Source organism: Arachis hypogaea, chromosome 11 (assembly GCF_003086295.3).
Source record: "Arachis hypogaea cultivar Tifrunner chromosome 11, arahy.Tifrunner.gnm2.J5K5, whole genome shotgun sequence".
Taxonomy (NCBI): domain Eukaryota; kingdom Viridiplantae; phylum Streptophyta; class Magnoliopsida; order Fabales; family Fabaceae; genus Arachis; species Arachis hypogaea.
Genome location: NC_092046.1, coordinates 15,236,468 through 15,253,619, shown reverse-complemented (window position 1 = coordinate 15,253,619; position 17,152 = coordinate 15,236,468). Strand labels below are relative to the sequence as shown.

At 29.2% G+C, this 17,152-nt stretch overlaps 1 protein-coding gene across 1 annotated transcript; it reads left to right on the top strand.

The window, feature by feature from the left end:
- The first annotated feature begins 13,696 nt into the window (after positions 1-13,696).
- LOC140176037 (uncharacterized) lies at positions 13,697-16,021 on the top strand. Its single transcript, XM_072205887.1, has 3 exons — positions 13,697-14,705; positions 14,823-15,393; positions 15,754-16,021. Exons 1-3 carry the CDS (start codon positions 13,697-13,699, stop codon positions 16,019-16,021), a joined length of 1,848 nt encoding a protein of 615 aa, XP_072061988.1.
- The last annotated feature ends 1,131 nt before the right edge of the window (positions 16,022-17,152 follow it).

Below are 17,152 nucleotides of genomic sequence, written 5' to 3'. Positions count from 1 at the left end.
CTTGATTGGACATTTTACTTGTGCTGTGGACTTAATAATGTGGTGGGAGCTAATGTTTGTAGATTGGATTTAGGTATATTATTTGCGATGCTGGCTTATTTAGATATTGCAATAATTGAGAAATGTTGTTAAGAGATAAGAAATTTTTAATGTGACGGAGATTTTGTTTAAGTAATGTAATTTAAAGAAAGGGTTTTACACGGCTTTAGGTAAGACTTAAGAAGGATTTCAAGGGTTTAATAAAGAAAACTGTTTCGTGTTATGAGTTAATTATTTATATATTATTCTGTATATTTTTTACGGCATTCGCTATCCCTACTGAGAACATGCGAGGACGACGGTCTCACCTCCCTACAGATCTTCTATTTCAACGACAGGCCCGGAAATCCTTGGCGCGGAGCCGCAACTGAACTACGAAGCTTTATGTACATATGTATCTGTATCTTCTGTATTTGGTTTAGCCATGGATTTTTCCTTCGCCATTTATTGTCTTTGATTTTTAGACGGGTAGGGCTTGTATTTGAGAATCTTGGTATATGTCTAAGTATATAACGCTAGGTGGTTATGCAGGTATATGCATCATTTTGGCTAAGTGATTAAAAGTAAAGACTTTTCATTTTCTTAATTAAAGTTTTGGTTCGTATTTGCGAAAGCTCAATATTAAATAAATGTAGTATATAAATAAAGGAATAGAGGTAAGTAACGCTCGGACTTTTAGTGCGATCATGAGATGCTAAAAGAACCCAGGTGTGATTGTTTAGGAGGCATATAAGATGCCACTTAAAAGAAGCCTCCAACCACACTAGATTTTTCTTTTTTTTTTTTTGGTCATACACACTCAAAAAGTTCTAGAGAAAAGGATAAATAGGTCTCTGACCTTTTGTCCCACGGACATTTTCGTCCCTGACCATTGAAAAATACTTTTAAGTCCCTGACCTTCACAAAACTTGGACAGATCAGTCCCTGACAGAGGCATTTGGACGGATCAGTCCCTGACGGAGGCATTTGAACGGAGGGACTGATCCGTCCAAATTTTGTGAAGATCAGAGACTTAAAAGTATTTTTCAAAAGTTCTATCACTATCCAGCTATAGCTGGGATTCGAACTTGGTATGTGGCTTCTATGAGGCCAACATATTGGCCATTGGTGCAATGCCTTTGCCACCCACTGGACTTTTCTGTTTTTTTTTTTTTCTTTAAATGTGCATCAAATTCCCAGCTCTTCAAAAAGAAATCTAATAAGAAGACCAACAAAAAAGGTAAGATATGGTCAAGGAAAATAACAATATCAACTCATTAAGGCCCAGTTTTATGATAGCCCAATTTGATAAAAAAAAAACCTCAGCAACAAAAAAATCCACTCATTAACAACAAATTAGTTAGCACCTACTGGGATTTGAGGAGACAAAGTTCTAAAGATCGACACATCACCACAGACCACTGCCTCAACAAAACTCTTAGGTATAGCCCAAAGAAATTAAACACGAACAATCCACACTTGTAGATGTTTTTATATATGAACACCATAGAATCTTCCTTTAGAAAATAGTATAATTTGAACTTGTGAACATAAGTTGAATAGAACCCTTGAATATGTGTGTGAATGTAAAGTGTACGTCAGATTATGATGCCAAAAATTAAGAATTCTCTAATTTATCTGACCAAAAAAAAATTATGAACATAGGTTGAATTTCAGGCGAGTTATGATTAAAAGGATCAGACACTGATAAAAAAGCTAATTTAATGTTACTTAATGAATAATTATTTTTTATTAAACTAATAAAGAAGTAGTAATAGTTTTGAACTTTTCGGTGCCCTGGAATCAATGATTACTGTGAAAGGTAAAGTATAGTAAAAAAAATTCCTTATTGCAGCGGCGATTAATTTATGGGGAAAATGCGTGAATGCATGATGTAAATTGCAAGAAGTCAAGAACTACAGTTATATGGGTAAGTAACGAACTTGAGAATTTGTAGAAAAGATGTAGTAGCATGATGAGAACTGAAAAAGCAAAGTAATAAAGTGAAAAAAGAAAAGGAAAAAGCGTTTTGAGGAGAGAACAAGGTAAAGCCAGTGGAAGTGTGGAACCACCACGTTGTCAAACCCTTGTTTTAATTTTTTATGCAAATATTTAAATCATTACTTAATGAATTTTAAATTAGATGTTTTTATATGCCTATTAATTAATCATTTTAGAGCAATGCTAAAACATGCAAAATAAGTACTAAATTTAGAGCAAATACTATGGCTTGTATAATAAGGACTAACATCACACTTTATCTATTAATAAAAAAAATTAATTTAGTTTAAATAAAATACATATCTTATTTATAATGAATAAAATATTAATAAACCCAATATTTCAAGATTTTTGTTTTAATTGTTAGGTTTGAAGCGTCTTGAACCACTAGCTAGGGTTTAGGAGCCTTGAAGGAGGTAAATGCGCATATGCAGCTATAATTAGTTGATGGATGATGGACCATATTTAGAGAGAGAAGTAGTGGGGACATAGAGAGAGATGGCATTTGCTTGTTATATATGATTGGCATTGACTAGCTTGTCCAAACCTCTTTGGAAACTTCACCTTTTCAGTCCCACACTTGGGATTCTTTTCTTTTCATCTAAATCTAATACTCCTTCCCAAACCCCCAAACCAAAACCAATATCACTTTCATTATGGTTTCACAATATATTTTCTTTTCTATTTTTAAGAAAAGTTCATCTGTCTTAAACTAATAATTTTAAAAGTTTAGTGTGTATGAACTATAAACATAGCTTTTATATTATTTTTACTCTTGTAATTATTACTCTATGTTTTTCTTTTAGAATTTAAAAGGCAATTGATTATAAATTTAAAACAAGATTTTAGAAACATCATCAAAAAATATTTGACTAAAAATTATTTTAAAAAATAAGTTTTTTATTATATTTTCGCAACATATTGATACATTAAAATCTTTATAATTTTCATAATTATTAGCTTAACATATGTCTATAAGACATATTTTAGTTGAATCTTAAACTTAATAACATAGTAGAGAAAAAAAGATATGATAATCATTTTATTACCTATGTTTTATATATTTTTTTTTGGTGACTTGTCATCTGGTTCCGCAGCTGTTTTATATATTCTTTAAAAACAATTCTGAAACGCCTAATCATTTCATTAATATTTGCCCATTACAATTATTGTTTTCATTTTTAATGTGTGAACTAAATTTAATGGGAAAATTATATATTGATTTTTATTTAAAATCTAAATATTATTTTTAACGTTTGAAACATCTTATATATTTTTTTCAAACATTTTATTTCATCATATTTTTATCCTTTAGTCCAAATTAATTTTTTCTTCTTAACAATAACTTTTCTCTCTATTACTTTATTTTTTTATTTTTGGTTATTTTCTCTATCAAATCACAAAAAACACCACGACGATTACAGTAACTACTATTGGTGCTAGTTTTCTGCCTAGAAGAAGATAATAATGGAGGGAAAATGTATTTTTGAAAGGAAATAACTTTAATTTTGACCAAAAAAGTTAAAACAGGGCGAATGTGCCACATGTCAATTTCTCATTATAATTATAATTAAATATTTTTCTCTAAAATTAAAGAATTTTCTTTCTCTCCTTACTAATTTTACAACTAAAATGTGCCACATATAACTCTCTCATTGTAATTGAAATTAAATCTTTTCCTCCAAAATTAAAGAATTTTTCCCTCTTTTTTATTAATTTTATAACCAAAATACGCCACATGTCACTCGCTCATTGTAATTGAAATCAAATTTTTCTCTCCAAAATTAAAGAGTTCTCCCATCACCCCTCTTCTTTTGTCTATTTCTCTCCTTCCTTCAACCACTCTATCTATTTTTTATATTATCAATATCAATATCAATAACTAATTACTAATTTGACAATCAAAATGTGCAACATGATATTCTTTAATTGCATTAAAATTAAAATTAAAATATACCTATATTATGTATCATATATTACTATCTAATTTAATAATCAAATATGTCACATGACACTCTCTTATTAAAATTGAGAGAAAATATTTTTTTCAAAATTAATAAACTCTCTTCCTAAATCCTCTCATCTACCTCTCTATTTTTCTATTTCTCTCTATCATTTTTACTCTATATATAATTTATATGTTATATTAGTAATTTGACAAATCAAAATATATCATCTAATATTTTTTTTACAATTAAAATAAAATTTTTTCTTTTAAAATTAACAAACTCTCACTCTCACTCTCATTCTTTATATTTATCTTTTTCTCTCTTTTCTTTCATTCTCTATTTTTTCCATCTTTCTGTTCTATAGAAAACAAAATTAACAAAATAATATAATTTAAATAAAAAATATTATTATATACATATTTTTTAGTTTTTTATTTAGTTTTAAATTTTTACCACTTATCTTTCTAATCTATATTTTTATTTTTCTTTTTTCAAATATTTATTACATATAATTTGAAGAGAATACTAATGTTATAATTAAAAGTTAGAATTAAGATTCAATAATTATTTTAAAAAAATTAATTTTGAGCTAATTTTATAACTATCAGTATCATTTTTTATGCTAATATCTAATTCTATTTTTATATACATAGAGAGAAAAAATATTATTTTTAAATAACAAGTATAAAAATTAATTATTTCTCTTTGTACAATAGACTTAACACCTAATTAAATATAAAAGTGTACACATTAAATTACTTTAAATTTTAGATAACAAATGTTAAAATTAATTATTAATAAAAAATTAGACTTTTTCATATAAAAATAATAACTAAAAATCTTATTATTTGATTTTTTTATCTACAGATACCTTGGTCTTCTTAAACAGAGATTTTTGTCAACCTACGATTTTTTTTATAAAAGTAGTTTGATTTTATAAATTTTTTGTGTCATGCATAATCTATTCTGTCAAAACAAAGTAGACCATAATTTTAAAAAATTTATATTCCCGTAATATTATTACAGATAAAAATACTAATATATAATATTTCAAATATTAGTGATAAATTAAAATTCAATCCAAACATTAACAACTAAAATAGTAATTTGTTCATATTCAATATACATTCTAAAAAATTATAACCACTTACTTTTTTAATTTTTTGTATAAATTATTTATCTAAAAACTGATGGATATGAATGATTATATCTATACGTCCCTCGTACAATTATTTCTTTTGAATAAATGTGACTATATGCACAGACCTATTTTCTTTTCTTTTGTTTGCGTCATACTTTAAAATTCTTTTTTTACTTAACAAATATCAAATTCTAATTTTTTTAATAATAATAAAATTTTTAATATCATATCATAAAATTATATCACTTATTCAAAACAATTAAAACTGATGATAATAATTATTTTTAACAATTATAAATAAAATAATTAATTATTACTATTATTCTAAAACATATATTAATTAAAATATGCTCGAATAACATGTAATAATTTCTTCAATCTTGTACAGATATGCACCCTCTACCCTCTCCAACACGTTTAATATATGTGTTTGTGGATTTAGGTTTTGCCAACAAACTTATCAGATGAGAGACCCCATTTCCTAATAATAGCAGATTTATGACGCTGCAACTGCAACAACATCCAGTTTCTGATTCACATTTTGGAAACAATAGCTTTGATTTTTGGTCATTCCATGTTCTTAATGATTTGTTCAACAGATATGTATTTTATTAGTTTGAAATTTAAAGGTGCCATTCTGATTCGTTGTGATCACAAAGTGCCATCAAGTACACGGATGCCAAGTTTTAATTTATATCAACATGCATGCTGGTAAATAACGACAAAGCCTCATAATAATTATACTAATGGATTCAAAAAATATGATTTTAGATAAATTAAGTTAATTAATGTATAAAACTTTGTTAACTCCACTTCTTTTTCATAATTACTCTCTTCTAATAACTTACTCATCTCTTATCTGATAAGATTACTAGAAACAAAATTAATTAATTTTATCTAGTTTTTTAAATAAACATGTATTTAAGATTAGGGGTAATATATAGTTGTAATGTAAAATAGTTTTACATTATTCATCATTAAAACGATGCACAATAATTAATTTTGATATTATAAGCGGTTACATGGATTTGATTTTGAGAAAAAAAAAACATCAATTGGCTAACCAATGTTTTAAGAGTACTGATTAAAAAAATAAACATAAGTTAATTCTTTCAATAAATTCGTATATTAAAAGCTTGAAAATTTTATACTCTTTATTAAAACCTTTTTTTTTTTAGTCACCAAGAAAAAAAAAAACTTTTTTTTGTGTGAAAATAGCAGGCAAGGAATCTTAAGCTTCTGAAATTTGAAGTGCCAATATTCTGATATAATGGTAATTATGTTAACGGTTATTGAAAATTGCCACAAATTAGTTTTTCAATGTTTCAAAGGACGGCAATCACTTAAATGTTGGTAATGTTTTGCAGTATTTTAGAACAGTCGCAAACTCCTTAAAAAAACTGTTGCTAAATTATATGTTTGGTGTAGTGATATATGATTTATTTGTATTATTAGAAATATAATTATTTATATATCTCTTATCAACATAAATTTTTGAAAAAAAATAACATCATGACATATTATTAAAACTTCTATGACCGAATAATTTAGAATTCAATCCATGTTAGACCAAAAAATTTTTTTTGCATAAGGCAAATTAAAAAGATAAAGAAAGCCTATGTAAAAGTTTAAGTAAATCTAAAAAAGGCTATTTTTTTTAGAGAAAATGTTAGAGATATAACCACTATACCTTCTCCTATTAGTTTAATCTTTTGAAAGAAGCGGTTTAAGAAAAAAAAATTATGTAAAAGATTTAAATAAATCTAAAAAAAAAATTTACTTGAAGGGACGTGTTATTAAAAATATACTATTCATGTGCATTCTTTCGTCCATTTAAATTTTGAGAGAAGTAATATCATGACCTAGATCTTTTATTATCAATTTTGTATCCGCAGGTGGTGATAAAAATAGGGTGGATAATGGTTGACTCTTGCACTATTTAACTCCACCTATATATATACACTTTGACTTCACTCTCTCCTGGTCAAAACTCACTTTGATTAGATAAGAATATGTCGGATATTCGATTATATTATCGTTTTTATATGCAATAGTAAAATCTTTTAAAAATAAGTGTTGATATTTAAACAACTTACCTACTTAACTATCATAAAAACAATTCAAGTCTAAATATTAGTTCTGTCAATAAAGTTAGGCGTCTAAGCATATTTTAAATTAAATTTTCAACCAACTCATCGTGTTCTATTTCTTTTTCGTATGCATTGTCCCTCCTCCTCCTCTTCTGTTATTGTCTTTTGTGCGCTTCTGTTATTTTTTCTGTGCGCTTCTTTTTTCAATCGTGCAGTCGCTTTGATCGGGTATTGGTTAGCGTGGGATGGATTGAAGAGTTTTTCTGAGACGATGCTGAAAAGTGGGCAAAGAGGTTTATTTTATCATTGTCCTTTGATTGTGGAGAATAGTAGATTGATAGGGAGTCCGGGACTATTTCGGAGTTTAAATTCTTGGATCACTCATGAGGGTTTCTCAAAATGGTAAAAGAGGACTGGTGGGGGCTAGAAAATTTCTCAGATGTTACGGAATAAATCAATTAGGAGCTACAAGCGTGGACTGAGTTTGATCTTTTAATTGTTGACGGCATTGCTAAATATGACTATGGAGGGATGTCTGTTTGTTTGATTAGTATTTATTTTTTGTTTATTTGTTTTGTTTAGTTGCTCCACCTTGTTGTGTGTTGAACTCTTTCCTTCAAAAAATTTTTTTTTCTTTCTTCTTTTTCCTCATCATCCTACTTTATTATCATCATCATCGTTATCGTTATCTTTGTCGTCTCTTCTTCTTCGTCTTCTTATTTAGTTTCTTCTCTTCCTTCTTTTTTCTCCTCATTCTCCTTCATTATTATCATCATTGTTATTTTTGTCATCCTCCTAAATATGTTTAGCAATATTAAACACAAAAATTTTAATATATAGTACAGATATTTTGGTACACAACACAAAAAAAATTAGTGCATAGTTGTATCAATATATTTTTGTATTATATACAAAAATTTTTGTGCTATATTCATAAGTTTATATATTATGTACAAAATATTTTGTATTGTGTGTGAAAATTTGTATTTTGTAATAAGATTTTTATGCTTTTTAATAAAATTTTTCTACCAAAAAGCGTAAAGACAAAAAATTACAAGATGATAGATTGCATTTTTTTTACTCGACTTATATCAATTTAATTAGATTTAATTATTAAAAATACTTGTACATATAGCATTATTCATATTTTTACTGAGTCACGTGGACTGAAAGTCAAACCAAATCGGAATATTAATCATCGCACGCCCTTTGTGATTTTACATAGATCATGTTATCATTGCATAAGTGAATATGGTTGTTTGGATGAGTATTTAAATAGGCTTTCTGTAAACATAGTTTAAACATATATAATAGATATTCTTGTCTTGCTATTAGACCAGAGTATATATAAAACTCATGCATTGTCTCATTGTATATTTAAAGATAATAGTACAAAATAACCAAAAGGACAATAATGTTTATTATGACGGTTCCACATGTTAGTGTCACTGTGTTATGTCATGGTGTAGAAGGCGTTTGCTCGTGTCTCAAGTTGATATATGTAAGTAAGCCAATTTCGATTTTGCTTTAAACGATGTTGTTTCAAAATTATTTTGGCACTACATATGAAAACAAACAAATAGAAGTTAATATAATATGGCTAGCAAGTATAACAACAAAAACAAAATATCAAAAGTTACAAATTACAAGTACTCTTCAGACTGCCAGTGTTATGGAAGCCCTCCAAACTTCTTTTGAATTTTCAATAAATATAAATTAAAGTAACTTCTAATTTGTCGTATTTTATTGATCATTTCATAAAAAATTGTTTTACCATATCAATAACGGAAGCATTCAGAATTTTTAAGTAAAATATTAATTAGTTGATCATATATATCTAATAAGTATCTCCATGTAAAACTAATAATTTTTGTGTTTAGTTTTTGAATCTGAGAGTAACAATTTCATAGAACTTTTGGAACTTTAGATCCTTATTATAGGGTAGCATGTTTTGTAAATCTCAATAAAAAAAGGTATTAGTAATTGGACTCAATACAGTACTGGTATTGGATATTTTCGAATATTATTAATTAATTACATGGATCTAGGAAGCATGTCTGTCAGATTAATCGATATTCCCAATTGGCCTCAAACCGATATAATATAAACATATTTCATTTGCTATATTGGCATTTCCTGTCATTGAATTTTTTTTTAAAGTAAAATTTTCATCCACAGAAATACCAAACAGTATTTACATATCACAAATGGCATAAGATTTATTTTTAACAAAGAAAATAAATTACATCCATTTTGATAAACTATTATTTCTGAGTGGTATCAAAAGTTCAACGATAAGATATGTATATAAGGGTAGAAGTTTTAGTTTTTTTATTGGAAAATACTCAAATTGATTGGTAAGAAATTTTATATTGGATATTTTAATTTTTAGTAAATTTTTATTTTTTATAAGTCGGTAAAAATTATTTTTGTTTGACAAATTACTTAGCTTGCTTTATTATTTTAAAAAAGAATGAATCAATTTGTCTTATAGTTATATTTTGTAGAAAATTAATTTTTATAATAAAATCCTTTAAGAATTTATTTGTCCAACGTACATATTAGAAATTAATTGAAAGCAATAAAAAGATTAATATATCCAATAAGAATAATTTTCAAGTCTTTTTAGTGAATAAGAATTTGTTAGAAATCATAGTGTCAGATATGAAAATTTTGAAGATTAATTTAGGAGTAAACAACCATATTAAATCATTTCACACTCAATATCATCCAATATAATTGTTTTGTTTTGATTTTTATTGCAAAAATGTTTTTGTAGAAATTAATCTAACTTATACCGATTTAGTATTATAGCTTAATAAGTCGTTTTAAGTTAAACTGATTTACCATATGAAGACATCATTATGTAAATCATTTTTAGTAAGTTATAATACTAAATCGGTTTAAGTTAAATCGATTTTTGTAAGAATATTTTTGTAACGAAAGTCAAAACAAGTTGGATAATATTAAAGATAGAATAATTTAATATGATGATTTATCCCTAATTTAGATATTTACTTTTTTAATTTATAGTGAGATGAGGTTTCAATTTTGGAGTGAAGCTTAAGATGGTGTAAACACACTTGATTTTAAGGAAATTTTTAAAATGCATATTACATTACACAAATATATCTTTAATAGATTTTATTATAAAATAATTAAATTAAAAATGATCATTATAAATTAAATTAATTTCTTTACGAACATATCCATCTATTTCATACTTTTAAAATAATAAAAAATTATTAAAAACTAAAGTATTTAATATAATTTTTTTAAAACTAATTTAAATATTTATTCATTAAAATATCAAATATGTCCAAAGAAGAACCCTGCACTTTTTGTTTAGTTGTTACTTGATCCACGAGAGAACAAGGTAACTTAACTTAACAAGGCAATTTTCAAATTTGTCACTTTCTGTTTCCTCTTTTCCTTGGGAAAAAAAAAAAAAAATCAGTTTCATGAACTCACAAACAGGGTAATAGATGTACCCGACCCGGTACTAATTTGCATAATTGCATGTTTTATTATTTATAGTTCTTGTCCTAGCTAATTGAATACAACGGTTCATGAGTTGACAAATTGTTGAACAGTCAAGATAAATGGTGATGATCCACCATTTGCGAAGACTTGGGTGAAAAAACAAATTAAAGCTGGTGCAAAAATTTAAAAGGAGCAAATATAATTTATGTTCTTAAGGTTTATTAGAAGTTTCATATTCATCTATAACTTTTTTTTTTATAATTTTAAATTTTGATTTTAATACACTATAAAAATTAAGATAAAATATATTTTTTTATCTCTAATGTTTAAATTAAATTTCAATTTTATTCTTATCGTTAGTTTCTTAAACAGTCAACCATTAGTCAAATTATTTTTTTAAATTTTGTCCTTATTTCTAACTTTTCCTAATCCCAACTCCAATCTCACTTTCAACCCCACCCACCAGCCTAAATCAACCCACACCACTACCACCCAATGACAACAACTCCAATCGAAAGGAAACAAAATATAATAAAATAATATATTTATATATAAAATATATATATTTTTTAAAAAATTTTTTATTATTTTAAATGGATTATTAACCACAAAAAATAGATTAATTGGATCGATTAATAGTTTTTTTTATCAGTTTTTCTAGTTTTGGATTGGTTTATTGCTAATCATTTATTTTATTTGAATTGAATCAACTCAATATTACTGATCGGTTTTTAGTTAATTTAGTTAAATTGATTGGTGTGGTCTGATTTTTAATGAGATAACTACCAAATGCTGACAAATTAGTATCTAAAAGACATTATTGATAACTACCAAAAGATTTTTAGTTAATCAGTATTCGAAATATTCAAATGCTGATAAATTAGTACTTAAAAGACATTATTGATAAAAAAATTCTTAAATAATTTAAAAATCTGACAAAAATAACCAGACATTAACTATCTCCATTTCTATTAATAAAAAATACTGAGATGGCAAACAGAGTAAATTACATAGCAAACTCTCTCCAACAATCTATTTACTTGGCTTTTTTAATTAATTTAAAAAATAACAAAATAAAAAAATAATAAATTTTTAATTTAATTTGGTAAAAAAATCACAGTTCAATTGAAAGAAACCCAAATTCTTATATCCAAGAGGGTATGGCAGCGATGGAGGTCCCTGATGGCATCGTTGTGCTCACTAGGAAGAACAACAAGGAAAGAGAGAAAAGGCCGAAACAGAGGAGAGAGAAAGGAAACGAGAGTAATTAATGGAGGGTGAGGGAGCTAACGGTGACGCAAAGGAAGGAGAAGAAGGAGGTGACGCCGCTGCAGTCGTCGCCGTTGGAGGAGGTCGTCACTGAGATGCTCCCCTCCTTGCATTGCTGTTGCTGCAACTATATTTTCCTTGCTTTGTCGTGATTCTGCCACTATTGTGCTCTGTTCTTTCACTAATTTTATCACTTTTTTTCTCAGATATGTGAGCGATGGGTTCCTATAAAGTTTGGATATTCCGCACAAATTTCATGTGAGCCTGGTAGTTGTTGGTTTCTATTGATGCCACCCTTAATTTCTCTCCTGTCTATCAGTAACAAACTCCTCTGATTTCGGTGTCACAATGTCATAGGATCCAGCTTTGGTCCTTGTCGTTGTTAAGCTGCCATCACCAACTACTACATCTCCAATGCTCTGTTCTTGTCTTCACTCACTCCCCACCACATTTCCATTTCGCTCCATTCTGCTCTGCTATGTTAGGTGAGGTTCTTCTTCTTCCTTAAACTTCTTTTCATCTTCTAGACTCTGATTTGCTGTTGTGATCTGTTGTGCTTTTGTCTTCTCTTTACCATAGATGCTGTCAAAACCACGAGGAAGGAGGAGAAGAAGAGAAGTTTGAGGAGCTACTGCTGCTGCTGCGACTACCATTCCTCTTGGAACTTTGTTGTGCTACCACCACCGTACCATATGTGAAGGAGAGAAGAAGAAACTAAGAGATGCAGATTTTGCAGCAAGAACGAGCCTATCTAAATATTAGAATTAATGATTTAGAAATTTTTTATTTAGAGATTTTAGTTTTTTTTTCACATATTAAATTTTAATAATAAATAAAAATGTCACATAATTATATAGCTTTTAGAGTTTGCTATTTCATCTCTGAAGTTTGTCACCTTAGTATTTTTTATTAACGAAAACAGAAATAGTTAATGTTTGGTCATTTTTGTCAAAATTTTAAATTATTTAAAAAATTTTTGTTAATAACATTTTTTAGATATTATTTTATTAGTGTTTGAATCTTTCAAATACCGATTTGATAGTCACTTTGATTTTTTAAACTATGAAAGTAATTCATTTTTAAACACATTGCTTAAATAATATTTAAGCGCATGAATTTAATTAAATCACTATATACAACTGTATTCATTCATATCCAACCACAACCAATAATACTCTCTTGTCTCCATGACATAACACACTAGACGATAACACCCTACACACAACCGAGACAAAAATAGAGAACATGCGGGTTAAGATTGAGTGAGAGTGATTTAGTGTTAGAAAATTAAATCAAGAATATTTAAGAAAGTAGTACAACTACAACATACTAGAACATTGAAGAAGTTTAAAATCAAATTAAATTGAAAGTTTCAAGATTGATGATTAAGAATTTGAAGCAAAATTGAACAAGAAATTGACTAGTCAAAGTTTTTACATGTTTCTTGAATTATGACAACTAGTGCTTAGTTGTTATAAGAATTATTATTTTATTATGAAAGTTTGCCTATATAAAGGCTTCATATGTATGTTGTTATCTATCTCTCCATGAACCAAAATACTTAGTGTTTGTTTCAAAAATTCTCTCCTTATTATTATGAGTGTTAGTAAGTTTGAGAGATGAAAAATATGATAGCGTTATTTATATGAATGAGTGATCCTAGGCCAATTAAGTGTGGGTATTATACTTACATTTGGTATCAGAGCTAGTTAATCCAGCGCCTGGTGTTTGAGAGTTTGTGAGGTATGAGAGAGTTCTCACATAGTTGTTTATTCATAGAGTCGGTATGGCAAACACTTTCAATATTGTGTGGTCCGGTCCCAAAGTTAGATGGAAAACTTGATTATAGTTATTGGGAGACTTTGATGTCTACCCATTTGAAGGCCCAGAACCTGCGGAATTTTATTGAACCGGGTTTGCAAGAAGGAGCAGATGCTGCCCAACAAAGGAGAGATCAATTGGCGCTATCTCAAATTCATCAAGGAGTAGATTATACGATGTTTGGCAAAATAGCAAATGCCAAAAGTGCAAAGGAAGCATGGAACACGTTGAACCTGTCATACAAAGGTGTAGATAAAGCTCAGAAAGCAAAGTTACAGTCTTTGAGAAGAGAATATGAAAGGTACGAGATGTCTAGCTCAGAAATTGTTGAGCAATATTTTACTCGTATTACAGATCTTGTCAATAAAATGAGAGTCTATGAAGAAGATATGCCCGATAGCAAAGTGGTGGAGAAAATTTTTCGCACCATGCCGATGAAGTATGGCCATGTGATGACTACGATACTAGAGTTCCACGATATGGATACCATGACGATTGCAGAGTTGCAAGGAGCCATGGAAAGCCACATCAGTAGAATACTGGAGAAATCAGAAAAATCAACCGAGGAAGCCCTGAAAAGCCGAGTGAATTTAAACAATTTTGCAGCATCAAGTCATACACAAGAAGGACGAGGTCGTGGTTTTAATTTTCAAAGTAGAGGCAGAGGAAGTTTCAGAGGTAGAAGTCGTGGCAATTACAACCAAGGAAGTTACAATAATTTTACACCACCTAATCAAGGAAGAGGTGGAACGAATTTCAGGTTTGTCAACCGAGGAAGAGGTCGAGGCAATTTTTATCAAGAAAGAACCAATTTCAACTGCTTTCATTGTGGAAAGTATGGACACAAAGCAGCAGATTGCAGATTCAAAATGGTGAAAAACAATCAAGTACATGTTGCAGAAAATCAGCATCAAAATGCTGATGATAATCCGGGTACTCAAACTTTATTTTTTACAAGTAATTCATGTGCTAAAGATGAAAATATATGGTACTTGGATAATGCTTGTAGTAATCATATGTCTGGTAGAAAGGAGTTATTTTCTTCATTAGATGATTCAGTTAAACTATTATTGAAGTTTGGTAATAGTACAAAGATCCCTATTGAAGGAAAAGGGCACATACCAATTAGATTGAAAGATGGTTCTCTGAGTTATATTTCTGATGTTTTTTATGCTCTTGAACTTGATTACAATTTACTGAGTATGGGACAATTATCTGAGAAGGGATATAAGATGATAACTTATCGTGGATATTGCACTGTATTTGACAACAATGGAAGGTTCATTGATAAAGCAAAGATGACTTCAAACAGAATGTTTCCGTTAAAAATTCAACATGTTAATCCCTCTTGCATGAGCTCTGTGATACTTGATGATAACTGGCTGTGGCACATGCGGTTTGGATATTTTTATTTTTCTGGCCTAAACTACCTGTCAAGGAAAGGACTTATTTCTGGCCTACCACGGATTCATATTTCCAATTGTGTTTGTGAGATTTGTCAACTGGAAAAGAAGCACAGAGATCCATTCCCTACAGGAAAGTCATGGAGAGCTAGAAGATTACTTGAAATTATGCATTTAGATCTCTGTTCTGTAGAAGTTCCAAGTAATGGTGGTAGCAGGTACTTTATCACTTTTATTGATGATTTTAGTAGATATACATGGATATACTTTCTGAAGTAAAAATCAGAAGCATGTGATGTCTTTAAGACATTCAAGGCATTTGTCAAAAAACAAAGTGGCTATAAAATCAAAATTCTCAAAACAGACAGAGGAACAGAATATCTTGCGTGCTTAGAATACTTTAAGCAACACGGAATTCAACACCAACTAACAACTAGATATACTCCTCAACAAAATGGAGTTGCTGAAAGAAAGAACAGAACCATCATGGATATGGTCAGATGCATGCTCAAGTCAAAACAAATGCCTAAAGAGTTTTGAGCATAAGCAGTCGCAACAGCAGTTCATATTTTAAATAGGTGTCCAACAAAGAGTATTCGTGATAAAACTCCAGAGGAAGTTTGGAGTGAAAAGTGGCCTTCCATCCATCATTTCAGAGTCTTTGGGTGTATTGCTTATGCCCACGTACCAGATCAATTAAGGAAGAAGTTAGATGACAAAGGCGAGAAGTGTATCTTTATTGGCTATAGCACAGACTCAAAAGCATACAAGTTGTACAATCTAGAAACAAAGAAAGTAATCATCAGCAGAGACATGACGTTCGACGAGAAAGACATCTGGGACTAGAACACAAAGACAGAAAAGCAGCTGACTATAAGTCTAAATACATGTGATGAAGTAGAAGAAAGGCAACCTGACACAACCAAACAAGCATAATCATCTAGAAGATCACAAAGAGAGCAGAGACTACCTGCTAGATTAGCAGATTATGAAGTTGGCAATGACAACGATCCGTCCGATGAAGAAATCATAAACTTTGCTCTATTTTCAGATTGTGAGCCATTGAACTTTGAAGAAGCCTTTAAAAACAACAATTGGAAGAAAGCAATGGATGAGAAGATTCATGCCATTGAGAAGAATGACACATGGGAGCTGACAGATTTACCAGCAGATAAGAATCTGATTGGAGTAAAGTGGGTTTACAAGACTAAGTACAAACCCAGTAGTGAAGTTGATCGTTTCAAAGCAAGATTAGTTGCTAAGGGATACAAACAAAAGCCAGGTATCAATTATTTTGAAGTATTTGCTCCTGTTGCAAGATTAGACACTATTCGTATGATTATTTCACTCTCGACTCAAAATAAGTGGAAGATACATCAAATGGATGTTAAGTATGCATTTCTAAATGGCACTTTAGAAGAAGAAGTGTATGTTGAGCAACCTGCAGGATATGAAATTTTTGGAAAAGAAGATAAAGTTTATAAATTGAAGAAAGCTTTGTACGGGTTAAAGCAAGCACCAAGAGCGTGGTACAAGAAGATTGATTCTTATTTCATTGAGAATGGTTTCAGAAGATGTCCGTTTGAGCATACTCTTTATATCAAGTTCGTTGAACCTGGAGATATCTTGATCGTGTGTCTTTATGTTGATGATTTGATCTTTACTGGGAACAATTTGAAGATAATTGCAGAATTCAGGGAGGTTATGATAAAGCACTTTGAAATGACAGATATGGGCTTGATGTCTTACTTTCTTGGCATTGAAGTGGTTCAAAGAGATGATGGTATTTTCATTTCTTAGAAGAAATATGCAAATGATATTTTGAAGAAATTTCAAATGGAACATTCAAAGCCAGTTCCTACTCCAGTCGAAGAGAAGTTCAAGTTACTAAGGGAAGATAAAGGAAGAGCAGTAAATCCTACATATTACAAAATCTTGATTGGAAGTCTAAGGTAATTGACTGCAACTAGACCAGAT